This window comes from Cyrtonyx montezumae, unplaced genomic scaffold (assembly GCF_038088225.1).
Source record: "Cyrtonyx montezumae isolate F1298 unplaced genomic scaffold, pur_monq_1.0 scaffold_2, whole genome shotgun sequence".
Lineage (NCBI taxonomy): Eukaryota > Metazoa > Chordata > Aves > Galliformes > Odontophoridae > Cyrtonyx > Cyrtonyx montezumae.
Window position 1 is genome coordinate 33,474,057 of NW_027071936.1, and position 16,327 is coordinate 33,490,383.

At 38.1% G+C, this 16,327-nt stretch overlaps 1 protein-coding gene across 2 annotated transcripts in view; it reads right to left on the reverse strand.

Moving 5' to 3' along the window:
* SYNPO2 (synaptopodin 2) overlaps positions 1-16,327 on the reverse strand; it is an 86,547-nt gene that overhangs the window by 12,193 nt on the left and 58,027 nt on the right. For both annotated transcript variants that reach the window (XM_065736820.1, XM_065736821.1), the window contains exons 2-4: positions 15,133-15,284; positions 10,157-10,950; positions 4,821-7,000 (exon numbers count right to left, since the gene is read on the reverse strand). In XM_065736820.1, the coding sequence (XP_065592892.1) occupies positions 4,821-7,000; positions 10,157-10,950; positions 15,133-15,284 (3,126 nt within the window). The remainder of the gene's footprint in view (positions 1-4,820; positions 7,001-10,156; positions 10,951-15,132; positions 15,285-16,327) is intronic.

Consider the following 16,327-nt stretch of genomic DNA (forward strand, 5'->3'; position numbering starts at 1 on the left):
TGAAATAGTCAGCAATCTCAGTGCAGATTTAAGCCCTCCTTATTTTCTTCTCTTGTACCTTCAGTATGTCATGAACCTCTGATGAAACTGAACTACTTCTTCTGTTCTGGAGTTTCTCCTCACTGCACATCTCCAATTCTAGTTTTTTTTTCTCTCAACATTGCTGCTCTGTCACTTAGCAGTAACTTACCTATATGAAACACATACCAGCCTTTCACTTCCCAATTGTTGTAGCCTGCAGATGCAACAACCTCATAGCATTTCTTCAAACACAAAAATTGTGTGAATTCTAAACATTTGTTTTTGTATAAATACTAACAGCACTCTGCCAAAAGCAAATAAAATAATAAAAGCCTCATTGCTGCATGATTGCTATGGTGGCAGCAAAATAGGTCATAACAGTTTTAGGGCTGCCTTTGTGCCTTGACTCTTGAATGTCTCTGGAACTTTATTCTTGAATAAAATCAGGTATATTTTGGGTCAGTGCAATAGGACTTTAGACAAAAATGAACTGAAACATTTTGGTGACTGATATTGTAATGTCATTGACTTGATCTTCTCGTGACTTCTATGTATATCTACAAGAGAAATGGACATTCCCTACTACAAATCTTAATATGGATGTTATATAAAGTCCCAGACCTTAGGCCAGGGGCTTTTGGTACCAGGCAGCTTGTCACTGCGTGCTGACACATCTTAGGAAAATGACTAAATGACTTCTTTCATAAGAGATCAGAAATCAAAAGAATAAGATATTCTTGTAAAATATGGTATTGATTACTCTGTAAATGTCACTACTGAAATATATATTTATATATATTTAATTTCTTTCTGTTTGTTTCATAGTATGTTATCTTCTGCTGATCAGGAACTTAATAAGAGTAGTTCCCCTAGAGAAGGGAAGAGAAGCTTGCCAGTTCTATTTTCAATAACTATATTTTGTTTATTTTTCTTGTCTAAAAGCCACTTATCTCCAAAACAGTTAAACTCAGGTTTTATAAAAAGAAGGTTTGGAACTGAATCAGAAATTGGAAGAATATAAACCCTTCATTAAAATAGCTGTTTTCAAAGAAAGGTTATCGCAAACATGAGATCCAAACTGGTATATTATAATACCTCTACTATGGACAATAATTAAATTTGGTAAAAGCAACATAAAGAAATTATATCTTTTAATGTGAACTTATTAGAAGTATAGTTATTAGGAGTGGCCTAAAATTCACTGGTAAACATGCTCTTATATTAAGCACATCCACTGCAACTTTGAAAATATCACAGTCTATTAAGATAATTCTAATAGATTTTTTTTTGGGGGGGGGGGGGAGGTGGGGGAGGGAGAGAGAAAAATTAAACAGCAAAAGTTCCTTTATCATTTATGGAGAAAATTCAGATGGCTTCATTTTCTTCCCCTTTCAGCTACTCTTGATGTTGTCTTTAGCTCTTAATTTGGACTCATAGCGATGCACAGCTAAGCTTTCCTCTAAATATCTGCATTCTGAGAGACTACACTGTATAAAATTGACAATTTAAATAGGACTGTCTTCTGAAATATTAGTAAGAATTATGGACTTACCTGATTGGTAAAAGAATTGAAGCCAAGCTGGATCCAAGCACTATGCATGTAAAATAGTGTATGTGTATAAATCTGAATTCAGAATTCTTTGATTGTGATTTTCAAAAGATCATAACTGAGTTAAGAGCACTGTTGTTCCTGGGGCTTTTGCTTTTAATGCATACTGATGCTTTAAAAAGTCCTTCTATCGTGTCCTTCTATCTATCTATGAAATACCTGCATTTGAAGAGCAGCAAAAAAATCCAAATCTTATCAATAGCCAAATTTTTAGCATATATTAATTTCCTTTCCTTCTGGCCAAAGTAAAGAGAAGATAGGCTAATTGCTTTATGTTGCACAGCTACCGCAGAAGCTGACTTTTAGTATATACCTGTAAACATGGAAATAATGTTCATGATGTCCTAATTGAAACTATGGTTTCTGCTGAAGGAGATACATAAATATTTTACAAGCTGATAATTATACATTTCTGTCCTTTAGGTGAATTCTGTTCTAGACAGATGGTTTAGGATACTGAAATGCTCTGTTTTAATCACAGCTCTCCTCCAGTTCCCATTAACTTGGCTTTTGTCTTTCTGGAGAGCCAATTTTCTTTGAATGAAAAAGTATCTCACCTCCACTTTCTTTTCATGTGCTTATAATCAGAACAATTCTGCTTATTATTTCTTACTTGGAAAGTGATATGACATGCAGACATAAATATGCTAGAAATTAGATTTCAGTAATTCAAATATTTCACAGAGGACACTCCAGAGATGGTGACAACCTCCAGAAGTTACTGGCCTGAGCTTGAGGTGACCTGGTCACCATGCTGTATAAGATTCTGTATCTTGTTAGTCAGCAGGTTCAAAAACCTCAAAACTGTGGTGAAGGTACAAAACTGCTAAAAATCTCCTCATTAGGGAAACACTTGTGTGGAGATACAGTGAACAAGTACAGAAGTGTGGTTATAATTTAGACATAATTTAAAGGAGCAGACTAAGTAAAAACATATAAGGCAACATAAGGTTGTCTGAAAGGAGTTAGATTTCTGTGTTGCCCTCCACTAGCATTTCTGATACCTTTGGAAGAGCCTTTATCCAAGGGAGGTAGGAAAAAAGGAAAGGGGGAGATGGGGAAAATGAATGGGGAGGGAAGGAAGGTGGAGAAAAGAAGGGAGGAAGGAAGAAGGGGAAGTGGTGAAAGGGAAAGAACTGCATAGAAACAGAATTGCACAGTAAATAAACTTCCTCTAAAATACTGTCTGTCTGTATATATGAGGAATGAAGAAGAAAAAGAAAAGAAACCCAAACAGGCAGAGAAGAAAGGGTCAAGTTTAATGATGGAAGAATAATACAGATACTGGCAGTGGAAAATAGAAGAGAGATCTCCAGAAGATTAAAATATTGCTACTCCATTTCCTGTAAAATGCAGTGTAATTCTTGAGTTTTTCAAACTGTTTTTCTCAAAATTTCCCATCATTGTCCTGAATTTTAAGGGGGAAGGGGATTGCTTGGTCATTTTCTTTTAATGCGGATAGTATTCCAGTCCAAAAGTGGGAGTGGAATTTTAAAGGTCCAAAATGAAAAGGAGTGATTTCTATTGAACAGTTCCAATCTGCTTTCTATATTCACAATGAAATAATTTTTTTCAAACCTGATTACAGCTTGAGTTACCATCATGAGACCCAACATAGGTGATTTTGCTCATACTGGGGAACACCTTCATCTAAATAGACAGTTCTATTAAAAGTGTATGCACCATTATAATATGAAAATATTTATGTAGCTAGCTGGATGGAAACTTAAATAAATATACCAATGGATTCTGCCACCTTTATTCACATATCAATGTTTTAATCTTTAGTGTTGCATTTGGGGTGAATTTTGATAACCTTAGCTATGTGAAATAGCATTTTGCTTGAGACCTAGCTCTACTGATGTAAAAAGTCTCCTTACAGAGTAGCATGCTGAACAGTTCAAATATAGTCCCTCGATCACAGCAAGACTATGTATTTTTTGCAGTATCATGAAGTAGGTTTCAAGACTACAGACTCTTAGGAACTTTCTACTGTAGCAGTATTTCAATCTTTAAACCCAATACAGGGAAAAGTGAAAGTGTAAGGTCATAGTAAAAAGATTTAGAGTGGGAAAAAGCACTGTAAAGCCCAAACTGAAATTAAGAAAATGTGTATGAGACCGATAGGAAGACAAAGTAATATTTATGATTTACTGTTAAATGCTAATTTTTGAGGCATACACTACTGTGGTTGCAAGACTCTCGATTATGTGCATCCCTTCAGTTCTCAGTCACTATGATTTCACAAGAAACTATTGCATTACATCACAGCTGCAAAACCAAAAAACCCATGTCACCTCACTAAATATTTTCGGTTTAGTAGTTTCTATATTACTCACTGGATTCTATGCAAAATTTTGGCCAAATATATATCTGCACATAGGATGTCAAATTTCCCCAAAATGGGAAATCTTTAACAATTTTTCTGAGCTGTCATTCCATCTACTTTAAATTAGTCTTCCGCAGAATACTCCTGTATCTCTTATAGCACATTCTCTGTGAAATCACAGAGGCAATTCACGATTTTGGATCACAGCTGATCCACATAACTTACAAACTAAGTCCCTGACCAATTGATCAGATTCCTGTGGAAGAACCTTTGAGCCAAGACAGATTCTGACTGAAGTCAGTGGGACTCTGTGCATACCCAAAGGTATATCCAGCTGTATTCTGCTAGTGGTCAGTTGGAGTCTAATATTTTATCTATTTTAGACTACGTATGTTAGTAATACATATTATTAATAGCATTTAATAAGGCACTTAAAAAAAAAAAGTCCTCAAATCCCTAGGTCGTTTGGACATAATTGTGGTGGGGGATAGAAAGAAAGCTCTTCTCTTTTAGTTTGACAAACCATGATTACTGTTTCTGTTGTAGTCAAAGCAAAAACCTAGTGTCCTGCTTACTTAACATAACAGTGTCTATTTATTGCAGGATTGTATGTGCATAAAGCATCTGATAATGTGCATAAATACGCTAAAATTTGTATCTATTTTGATTCCTTAAAAAAGTTCAAGTACTTTGGACCCAGATTTGAGGTGATACATCTGAAGATATTACGTAAGCTAAGGAATACTCTTGACACTCTTTGTGTGCCCAGTTACTACTGCAAACAATTAATGCATTGCAAGCAAGGTGGACACTAAGTTTTAGCTATAATGTTTACTCTTCAATAATAGATGGCTTCCACACCTGTGCAATGACGCCAGCTTTCTTTGCTGAAAATTTTGGCCTTGGAGCAGTAAACAAAGAGGATGTAGTGGATTCTGGCTTAGAAAATGCAGAATAGCCTGTAGGTGTATATGATTCATTTACTGGGGTTGAGGCATTTGATTGGAACGATGGTTGTGAACCGTAGGCTGGCACAGAGTACACTGAAGATGCCCGGACATTTGTAGGAGATCCAGGACCAGGTGGTCGTAGGAACATAGCTTGCTTTGAGGTGGGTAACTTTGGTATCTGCTTAATAGCTAGGGTTTCCTTATTACTAGGAGGTTGAAAAGTAAATAATGATGCATCAAGTTGGTAAGGCTGATGTTTCATAATATCCAAAGCATTGAGACCTTTCTTAGGTTTTCTTTTGGTATTTTTGGTAGCAGCAGTGGACTTAGGGAAAGGCTTGGTTGCAGCAAGAGGATAAGATGGACTGTGTATGGGGTTATAAGCAACAGGTGGAGGTGCTCGGACATTAGATGAGTACTTCCAAGAAGCTGGTAAAGATGGAGTTGGAGATGAGGCTCGTGCGTGCATGTTTGCTTGCACAGTCTCTGAATCAACCACATACTTCTCCATTCGAGAGTGCCTTCTGGCAAATAATTGTGCTCCTTTTCCCCTCATATCTGGTGGCATCTCGAAGGGTGGCTTTGTTTCTCCAGAACTTGGTGTGACTGGTGTCTTCACTGGGTGGTTTGGACTCGCCAGGGTTGCCTGAGGCCCTTTGAAAGGACCAGATAGATTGAGAGTATTTGGGGGATTGGCAGAGGGAGAATGAGGATACTGTGGGGATTTGAGTGGTGCAGGATATGCTGCCTGTGGTGAGGCTGGAGCTGGGAAAGAAGGAGCCTTGTTAGAAGCCACAGCTGGTGACCAAACTGGTGAAACTGGGGTACCAGCAGCAGGAGAGACCTTGACAGAAGGCTTTGGAGCAATAGGAGGAGGGGTCTTTTGCTTAGATGCTTGACTCTGCATGAAATTGCAAGCTTCTGCTCCCAAACTGAGGTAGTCTTCTTCGGGTCCTGACTCAAAACCAGCTCCAGAACCTTTTTTGCCTTCTGTATTGTGTACAAGGGACAACAGGGCAGGATTTGGACTTACTTTGGGTGCTTCTTTGAAAGAGAACATAGGCTTTGATGTGCTCCTTCTCTTTGCCTCTTGCAGTATCCCAGTTCTTTTGGCTGGCACTGCAATCCTTTCATCTCTGGATGCTATGCGTTCGGTTGGCTCTGTGTGTGACCACAGAGGTGCAGCTTTGCTTGCTGCAGGAGCTGATAGAGGTCTATATAAAGCCTCTGGTGGTGGGCTGATAGAGCAGTAGGGAGGTGGTGCAGGTAAATCTGAAAGAGGACTAGTGACGTTTCTTGTGGGTGAAAATGGTGCAGCTGCTCGGTTTTGAACCCCAAAGGGGAAGGGTTTAGCTGTTCTATTCAAAGATGCTGCTTTCTGAGCTTCAGAAGACTGAAAAGAGAGGTTTGTGTCTGGTGCTAAACCAAATCCATTTTGTTGTACGATTTTACTGTGATTCTGGCTCACATCTGCATAGCTTTTGCTTATGCAGGGTTGCTGTCTTAACGTTTCTTCCTCTTTTGTTTGATAAGCTGAAGAGCTTACTTTTTGGAAGTTCTCTGACACAGTGACTTCCCTTTGTTCCTCTGCATGCACTGTACGTGCCTTCATCTCCTCTTGCTCAGCTGTAATCTGATCCATCCTCTGCCGTCTCCTGGCAAACATGAGGGCCCCTTTACCTGTTGTCTCTGGAAGCGTCTGCATCTCGTCTCCACTTTTCGTCTTCTTTTCAACCTCAGGTAGACCACTGTCCCAATCAAACGTCACAATCTTGTTGTCGTTGTCAATGTCAGTGAAGAAATCTTCATCTATTTCTGACTCACTTGTTGCAAGCAAACTCACTTCAAAAGTATTTTCTTTGTCCCCCTCTTCAACTTCACCTTCTTCGCCCTCGTCTTCGTCACGTTCCAGCTCCCCAGTCCCGTAGCTGACTAAAGTATACTTCCTTGCCCTTTGACGACGCTTCTTGAACATCAACACCCCCTTCGAATTGGGATTGGGAGCTGCTGTCAGCAGCAATGCAATACTTTTACATTTAGATTTGGCTTCTTTGACCTGCTTCTCTGACAGGCTCTCACTTCGCCGGAGTCCTGTGGAAAGAATCAATGTGCATATTAAATTGCATGCACCCCACAAAAATACATGGAGTTTATTAGCAAGTAGTTATTCATCTGCCAATAGTGAAATTTTCATAGTACCACTCTCCCTCATACTGAAACATTTCTTTTCTTGTGCATGAAAGGGTTGTTAAGCATAATTTTTGCCCACAGTAACAACTGTGTTATAAATTCCATACCCAGCATTTCTTACTTAGAGCCACACCCAGACAAGCTCAAAGGCTACATCATTATCTTTACTTCAACAGGACATTATGTGCATCTTAATTTCCTCAATTTTCATTCCCAGAAGTCATCTCAGCAGCAGTAGGTGGGTAGTCTTATTTACTCCATTTCTATTGTCTGTGTTAGCAAGTGTTTGACCACTCCTCCTAGGCTTATAGCAGATTCCCAGCCAGACAGGATCTTGACTGTCTAACATCAGAGAGCAAATGAAACTGCGTATTGTTTCTGACAGTGGTAGCAGCTTCTACCATCTATGAGTTTATTGCATTATAAAATTTGTGTAGTTAATAAAAATAGGTATATTTATATGTATTAGCTATTTAAAAGCAAGTATATATCCCTGGAATCATACAAGGAAATAATTAATTTTCAGCTTCCTCAAAGATAGTGGGAGTGCAAAAATAATCCAGAATTGTGTAGAATATAACATCTTCAGGTTATATTTTTTTTAAATAAATGGCAAGAATAAATACACATTTAAGAATTGAATGGAGGAGGCTGCTACCAAAATAACATATACTTCTTAAAACATAAACTATCGGTTTTCATCAAGTCATGGGGAGCAGGAATATCTGCAGCTATAGAGCTGATACACGCACTGTACATCAGCATGACCACCTCACTAGCTTCTCCCTTTTTAAAAGCTAGAATTTAAAGAAAAGCTAATTCTGCCTAAATTAATGGCTCCCTTCCAGTTATTTTCAAAAGGAAAAAATGTGCTTCCGATTTTTGAAAATGAACCAGTTAATAAATATCTTCTGCTAGCACAAATAAAGCAAACTTGTTAAAGAAAGCACTGCAATGTATTTTCTATTAATGATTCTTTTAGCTATGTCAGAGGATGGAGCCTGATACTTCTCCTATTAAAGACACTTGGAGTTTTGCCATTATGCCAGATGACAGCATGACTAGACCAGTGGTTCTCACAAGAACCTATAAAAGCAAAAAAGAGCACACTGCCTTTACCAGCAATTTGGAGTATTTTATTTGGAGAGGTTCAAATCACAAAATCATTGGCTCAGTTCTTTGACAAGTCAAATACTTACACTGATTACTGGAGACTATTTCAAAATTATGGCCTGCACCTTTAGAGTGACTCTGCTAACAGATATGGTCATCCTTCAGCATTTAAGCTCCATGCTTTCAAATAAGCTGCTTTTGCATAAGCAGTAGGAATTGTTTTTCTAAGTGGGCAATTCAAGAGGTACTTATAGTATTGTGGAAAGCAAAAACTGAAACTTCATTCTGCTAGTGTATCTTCTCTTAACTTATCTGCATAGTTCCTTAATCAATATCTAGAAGCTTTCAGACGAAACATTAGTCAGATAAATATAGTCTAATTACTATTTACAGATAAAATCTATGCTAAGAAAATAAAGCACCTGTAATAAATATTCTTTTGCAGTTTAGACTGAAATGTCGCATTATAACTTAATTTGACAAAAAAAATGATAATAATACATGTCTCATATGCATGGCTTTTGCTGCATGCAGACTATTCCTCTATGCTTAGCAATGCAGCAGTTCTAATGTGTAAATCACATTTTTAAAATAATAATAAAAGCAAATATTTTTGTAGATTACATCTATTCCTAAGGATAACGGCCTGCTACTAGGTTAGAAAGAATTAAGACTGTCATAGTTGAGATGAGAAAAAGACAAAATATACACCCTACTTGAAAGAAGACTTTGTCATGTAATATGTAATTTGTTCTATATACTCCTGCCTTATAAGAAGGGCAATAGAATTCACTAAGATAGACGAGCACAGCCCCACAGTTGGTTCTAACTTCACAGCCAAAATGTAAAGTATGTGCACTCTTCTTATATGCTCTATTTAAAATGCTAAAATATGTGGATTGGAAGCATACACTTAGGCATAAGTAACTGCTTAATCCACTTGCCAGTAAGATACAAATGGTTATCATGCTAAAAATATGCTTACAGAGGAATTAGCGAAGGGTTAGCAGACTAATTCCAACACTACATATGAAATAGCTTGTTGCTACAGTATATCATTGCACACATTCAAGCAGCTTTGCCATACTGTTACTAAATCTCTGGTCAGGATTCTTAACATTGTTGGGAAAAAACAACACAGCAATAAAAAAGTCTCAAATAATATAATTGATTAGTTTTATGTATCTGCACTCAATCAAGTGACATTGGATTCAGTTTCAAATTTACTTTCGTGTAAACTTCTAGGACAGATTTTGTAGCTGACCCCTGGGCATGGGAGTCAGAAGAAATAGTAAGTTCACTTTACAGTCTAGAGAAGACTGACAAAGCTGAAAGGATCATGTAACCGTTATACACATGCTAGTGTCTGTCAAAATCTCGTCTGCAGGCAACATCAAGCTTTGCTAATAGCCTTTTTTATTCAACTTTTAAGAGCAATAGCATGGCTTTGATTTTTGATGATGCAAATGACAGCACAAAGTTTTTGCTGTAAACAGAGAAATCCACAGGATTTGTTAAGATGTGCAAGCAACTTGGTTGGTGGGTTTTTTGTGTGTTTGTTTTTGGTTTTTTTTTCTTTGTTAGTATTCTACAGATTGTCTCAGTGTGCATGAGAAAGACAACAGAATTAAGCCCTTTCTGGAGATAAAAGTAGTTTCAGTTGGACAGAATTGTGAAATAAGTTCAAAGTGGAAGTCTACTGAACAAAGTTATTCAGCACAGTTAAAGCATGGCTATACTCTTGGCTTATTACCAGGAGCATTGCATTACCCTGAAAAATTATATAAAGCAAGAATTGTTTAAAAGACAGAGAGGAAGTTAGAAAACTGTGGACAAAAACTCTTTTCAAATACTTTTTCTAATGCAATCTATATTCTGAGATGATGTTTCAAGTTACAAAATATATCCTCAGGCAATGCAAATGATCAGATGGGATGTACTTACTTGCGTGCCTTGCCCTGTGCTTGAGAGGTCTGTGATCCCTTTCCGAGTGCTGGTTGTCTTCTCCCTGCTCTGTGCCTTCTGATGAGATTGCAAAGGAGGGGAGAGAAGGAGGTGCTTCTGATTGCCCTCCTTCCACTTGAGAATCAACACACCCCCTTTCAGCTAGAGACTTGGGTGCTTCCTTTTCCCTGTCTGAGCAGTCTAGGATCACCTCCACCCTGGGGATAGTTGGAGCTGCTCCCTGGATCCTCTTGACCTCTTTGCTGCTAGAAAACTGGACTACTTTGCTTGACCACTGGACGTTGCCCTCTTTCACACTCAGGGGAATTGTGATTATGGGGTTGGTCCCATCTTCTTGTACACTGGGTCTTCTTCCTGAAGGGGTGCATTTTTCTGCCTCTAAGAGAGTCACAGTAGAAGCACTTGTGCTCTTGTGACCATCATTCGAGAGGGATAACTGCAGCTCAACCATATTGCCTGGCCTTCTTTCTTCTATCTTCCCTCTGAAAGCAGATTCATCAGTCACAAGTGCTTTGGAGGTGCCTATCACTTTAGGAGTAATTCTGTGACTTTGTGTGGTCTCTTGTTTCATTTCAGAAAAATGTATGTTGCTTTCTCCTGCTCCCTGGTGAGTCTCACTGTATATGTCTGTGATGCATAAGTCTCCATGGGGTATCTCTTTGGCTGTATTAATCTGCAGTGTAGTGCTCTCCCTATAGTCCTCATTTTTTATGTTATCATGTTTTCCATTTTCTCTTTCAGCACTCAAAGTTTCATTTATTCCACTGGAAGATCTGCACATACATAAACAAGTAATTCAAGAAATTAAGCTGCTGTAAGTACAGTAATTGTAAGCACAGTTTCAAAAACAATTTTTGTATGGTATTTTTCCCTCAGAGTTAATTATACCTGCTAGCAGGTTCATTTAAGCAGAAGAATTTTCCCAGAATTTAGAAGTCTGAAAACACCTTTGAATATTTCAAAATTCTTCAAGTCAACAGCTCAGTAAGAGGGAAATTGATATGTTTTCTCAGACACATTTCTGTTATTGTGATCCTACTGAGACTTCTAGAACAATGCTTCTTCATATTTCACATGTACATGAGAAAATTAACTTTGCATGACATCAGATCAGTGCTTAATTTTTGGCACTGTGGCTGTTACCCCAGCTGTTTTAGGCACCATACTCACTCATAGTTGCTGTTTCAAATAGTTTACTCTCTAAGGAATAAACTACAGGATGAGAATAAGGAGAGAGACAGAAAGGAGGGGGGGGGAATGGATACTTAAAATACAAATTCAAAGAATTCCTGTGAGGATCACAATCCAAATGTAAAATGGAATAATTAAAACATTCTGGCCCCATTTTGGTGGTCCACCAATAAAGTTTAGTGAAGCCATACAATATTTTCTACTTTAAGGCAAAAAAAAAAAAAAAGTATTCCTTACTGTCAAATGTTACCATGTTTTCTGAATTCTACTACATACTTTGGTTTAATTCCCCTGAACTATTAATTCCCCTGGACCTGGCAGTTTTACTGAGTTTAGGATTGCAAGCTCTCTCTTTCAGTTCTCTGGACCATAATGACTACTAATTAATTCAAGGAGAAACCTGCTTCTATACAACAAGATTGCAGCATGCTATTAAGGTTTTCTGTTGACTAGAAGGTAGCAAAGCACATTTTCAAATGGGAGGAGAGGTGGGTATCCTCAGTAAAGTATTCACATCAAGTATTACAGTGACTTCTGAAATCAAAAGAAAGTCCCAAGTATTCTGAAACTTTGGAACCACCCTACAAAAAAAAAAAAAAAAAAAAAAAAAAAAACCTGGAAGAGGAGAGAGAAGAAATAAATCTGACAGTGTATTGAAGAAGCTTCAGTAACACCTGCATTTCTGTCCATGTGGCATACTGTTTGTAGCAGTCTTGATTTGCCTCAAATAGCACAAAATGTGTAACATCCATTACACCACATATGGAGCTACATTAAGGTCAGACAGATTTTGATTTAGGGAGCTCCTTGTGAGTGTTGCTGGATTCCATCATATTATGTTATTTGGATGATCAATTGCACTGCTTTTAAGTACAGATAAATTACAGAAATCCATAAACATTTCCATGTAGGATATAAGACTGGGGGATGGGTCAGCTAAATGTTAGCCTTTATTGGTAGCTGAATGACTGTGTAAGAGGAAAAGATTTCAACCCTAAAAGGCCTTTGCTACTTATGGATATACTTCTACTCTATATAGACATAAATGTGTATCCATGTGTCAAGGGGCAGGGTACTTGTTCTGATCTCTTTTTTGTCATTTATGATTTTATTTGGTCAAATTATTACTGTTGTTTCAGGTCTTTCCAGCTCACTGCAGGAACAACACCCCTTGTATAATTCCATGAAGAAACCAAAACTCACAGTCAGCACAGCAGGGTTTGACTCCAAGTCATGTTTAATTCTCTACGTGGTGTATTTCTTTGGGGTATGCGTTGAACACACTCCCTGCTTCCCCCTAGAAAATTTTCTTTCTAGACTCAGCTGAAGCCCAGAGTTGCTAACAGTGATGTAAAAAAGGGCAGGGTAGCATTGCTGTCACCAGTCTCCGTGTTTCTCAGATACATCTGTTCAGCATTTGTTGGGGAAGGTCAGTAAGATTCTCCCCCATATGGTATATGGAGGGTCCCTGCTCTGCAGGGTGTCTCTTCTGATCCTGCAAACCAACAATTCTGTGGACGCTGCTGGTTAGTAACTGTAGTTTACAGATCAGAAAAACCTTTTCTAGATATCATTTTAAAACCTGATTTAAAAGGTAATTTTTATTCCAGTGAGTTCAGTAAGAACAGAATTAGGTCAACAGTTTTGAAAATCTGAATTTTCATGTGCATATTTCAGGAACAGTCAGAAGCTTTCCAAGAAGAAATATTCTCTACCACCAAAAGAAGCTAAGATGCAGAGATCACTGTTAGAACGCCACTTCAACTACACAGTATTCCTTCTTATGATTCCTGGCCTTTTCTTGAGATGGCTAACAAGTGGCTGCTTGTGAAAAAATGACTTGATTCTTAGTTTTCTGAGTATGCTAAGGCAGCTACTGAAAAATCCTTCTGGTGGTAATAGAGAGAGGGCTATTACCGACAAACAAGATTGCAAAGGAGGAGAAGGGTTTCAGTTTAATCTTCCCCACCAGAGAAGATACTGACATGAAGTACTGGGAGTTGGGGAATATGAGCTGATGAAAAGTAATTCAAAGATTTTAATAGTGAATTACATCAGAACATTTCAGAGCACTGTTGAGCAACTGCAATTTTCTTAAAATTTCTAAGAGGTGCAGAGTTTCATTCCATGAAACACTGGTCCTTAGCACTTCAGCTCAGCTCTGATTTTCAGAAAATGTCTTGCTGTTTACCATATATTCAAGCAGAAGCAATTGAGTGCCACTATGAGCTACAGCATAATGGGACCTCCAGACCAATTGAAAACCACTTAAAGAGCAGCAACAGCCAGGAGTCAAAGCATATGGATTTGTATGGCTGCAAAGAAGGCAGCTGGTTAACCACAAGTATCATTTTTACAAGTTTGTTTATTGTTGTCATGTTATGAATTAAATCATAGGAGTGCAGTTGCCACATGAGGGACACTAAAATGGTACACTACTGAACCAGAAACAAGAACTACATACCATGTAGAAAATAAGCTCTAATGCTCAGCTGTCACTGCTCCCCTGATCTCATCACATCAATACAGTGCTTAGGCCTAAACAAGATGCACGAGCAGGCTATGCAAAATGTTTGTTATGAGTAAAATGAATATTCTTTCAGAACATTTTATTTTGAAGGCAGATAGTGACTACAAACTACTGGACACTTTGGAAAAGTTTCCCTTGCACAGCTTGCAGAAACCATAGAGGAATGTCACTTCTTTTTTAGACTTCCATAGGAAGGTTTTTCTTTGCAGCAGTCTTTTCAGCCTTTCCAGTGACACTGCTCTGTTAGCTGTTGTGAGGAATCCTGGCCCCATCTGCCCTCCTGTTCTTGCCTTTGTGAGAACAGATACAGGGAACTACAGCAATTCAGCAGGGAGCCATAATTCCTTACAAGGAATGGAAAAGGCTCAGTTCTTTTCTTCCTCATCTTATCCACACTGAAGGTGATTCAGACTTCATCTTGTCTGACTGCACAGTTTGGTGAAAATGTGTTCTCTGTCAGTGGTTCTGAACACAAAATAGTATAACTTAAGTTGATGACCATTAAAGGACTGTCCTTGCAGATGCACTGACATGCAATCTACTGGCTTCCTTGTAAATTCACATGAAAGTTCCCTACTCTAAGATAGCTCTAAGCATTTATGAAGAAAAATGAAATTCCCTGTCACTATTTTGTAAGTGGAGAATCTGAGACCCAGAAAGATGTGACTTGTCCCACCTCACCCAGTGAAGCGATAACGTCTACAAAAATAGAATTCATTATTTCCAGGCCCTCTCTCCCTCCTACTACTACACATTTTGCCACCCAAGAAGACAATTTGCCATGTCATCATCAAGGCACATCTGTCTAACACACTTGCTTCATCTATATAGCCTTTACTTTTTGTATGCCTCACTTTCCTATCAATGAGGAATAACAACACTTCACTGCTTCAAAGGAGTGGAGAGAATAATTGAGCTCAAGACTCTGCAATATGCAGATATGGTAGTGGACATCTTTTAAGTACCAAAGATTGTTAATGAGAATTACAGTTGTTATGTTTGGAAACTGCATACTTCTGAGCATAAACTCTGCTGTTTGAACTGCATACATTAGTTCCTTCAAATACGTCATCTCCCTCCCTTTTCCATGCAGAGAAACAGAGTTAAAGACACAAACAGGAGGACTATCAGAAGCTCATAGTGTATGCCTGCAAAATGAATGCATTCAACACCAGCATTTTCCATGTGGTATACTGAACAGAATTGCACCAAAGCATTCTGAGCATTCCTGTACCTCTTGATAAGCATCTGCAGGACGTCAGTCAAGCTTTCCATCAGAATGATAACTTCAGCATAGGTTAAGTCTCCACAGGGTTTGCCATTGATAGATACCACCTCATCCCCCTCACACAGGCCAGCCTTAGCTGCTTTGCTTTTGCTGCGAACCTATGAATCAAAAACAAAATTCCAAATTGCACATTTAGTGTTCATTTGAAAATAGCAGCAAATATGTCCCCAGTTTAACACTGTCTGTACAGAAAAGAATAGACAAAGGTCAATAACATTGATCATGTACATATTTCTAGTAACACAAATCAATAACTTGTCCCAGTTGTGCTCAGCAGTGTTCTGGTTTGCAATAGCAAAACCAAAAGAGAAGACTGCTAAGCCAAGATTTCAAAGGAGGAGTATATAACTTCAGGCTAATCTGGGCACAGTGTCAAAATCTGCATGTTGTTAAAGCTACAGTTTACAGATTCCTGGTATATTGGATACTTTCCCTTAGATGCCCAACTATCAGTTTAGTTGCCAAATTATAAAAATCTACACAGCTGAAGATCCTAAATCCATGTTTAGTCATCTGAATAAGCTCCCTGATTTATTAAAGATTAAGACTGTGGTTTAACCTCTCACATTCAGTACTCATTCAAGAATTGTCAAGAATCTATGCTGCTTGTTTTTTCCTGTTTCACTCTTCTTCTCCACTGGCAGCTTGTTATAGTTTATCATAGCCTTTGTATAACAAAGCCTAGACAGCTTTAACATCACTCAAGGTATGCCTTACAGTTGGCTACTAGTTTTAAAGTACATATTTGGCAAACAGTACATTTTATTAACCTGGATGCTGCAGGAATATTTTACTATGACTTATCTACATAGGAGGGCATTTGATGGTTCAATATGTTATCCAATTTGTTATGAGGATGAATAAAATTGTCAAGAGCACTTTCTTGAAAGTTTTTTTAGAAGTAGCATAGATTTACCACACTTAGAGAAGCAGAGTCAATCTCCACTGACTCTAGAAGAGCACCTTCTTATATATAAGACTTGACTTATAGATATAAGTCTTGTCTTGACAATACTGGACTTGAGGATATAGTATTCCATGAACAGATAGAATTATCCCTGGTATCCTAATAGGCCACTAGGTTAGTGCCTAGGAGGCATTTCTGAGGGATGTTCTGAAGTTTCTTGGAGTTGGAATGATG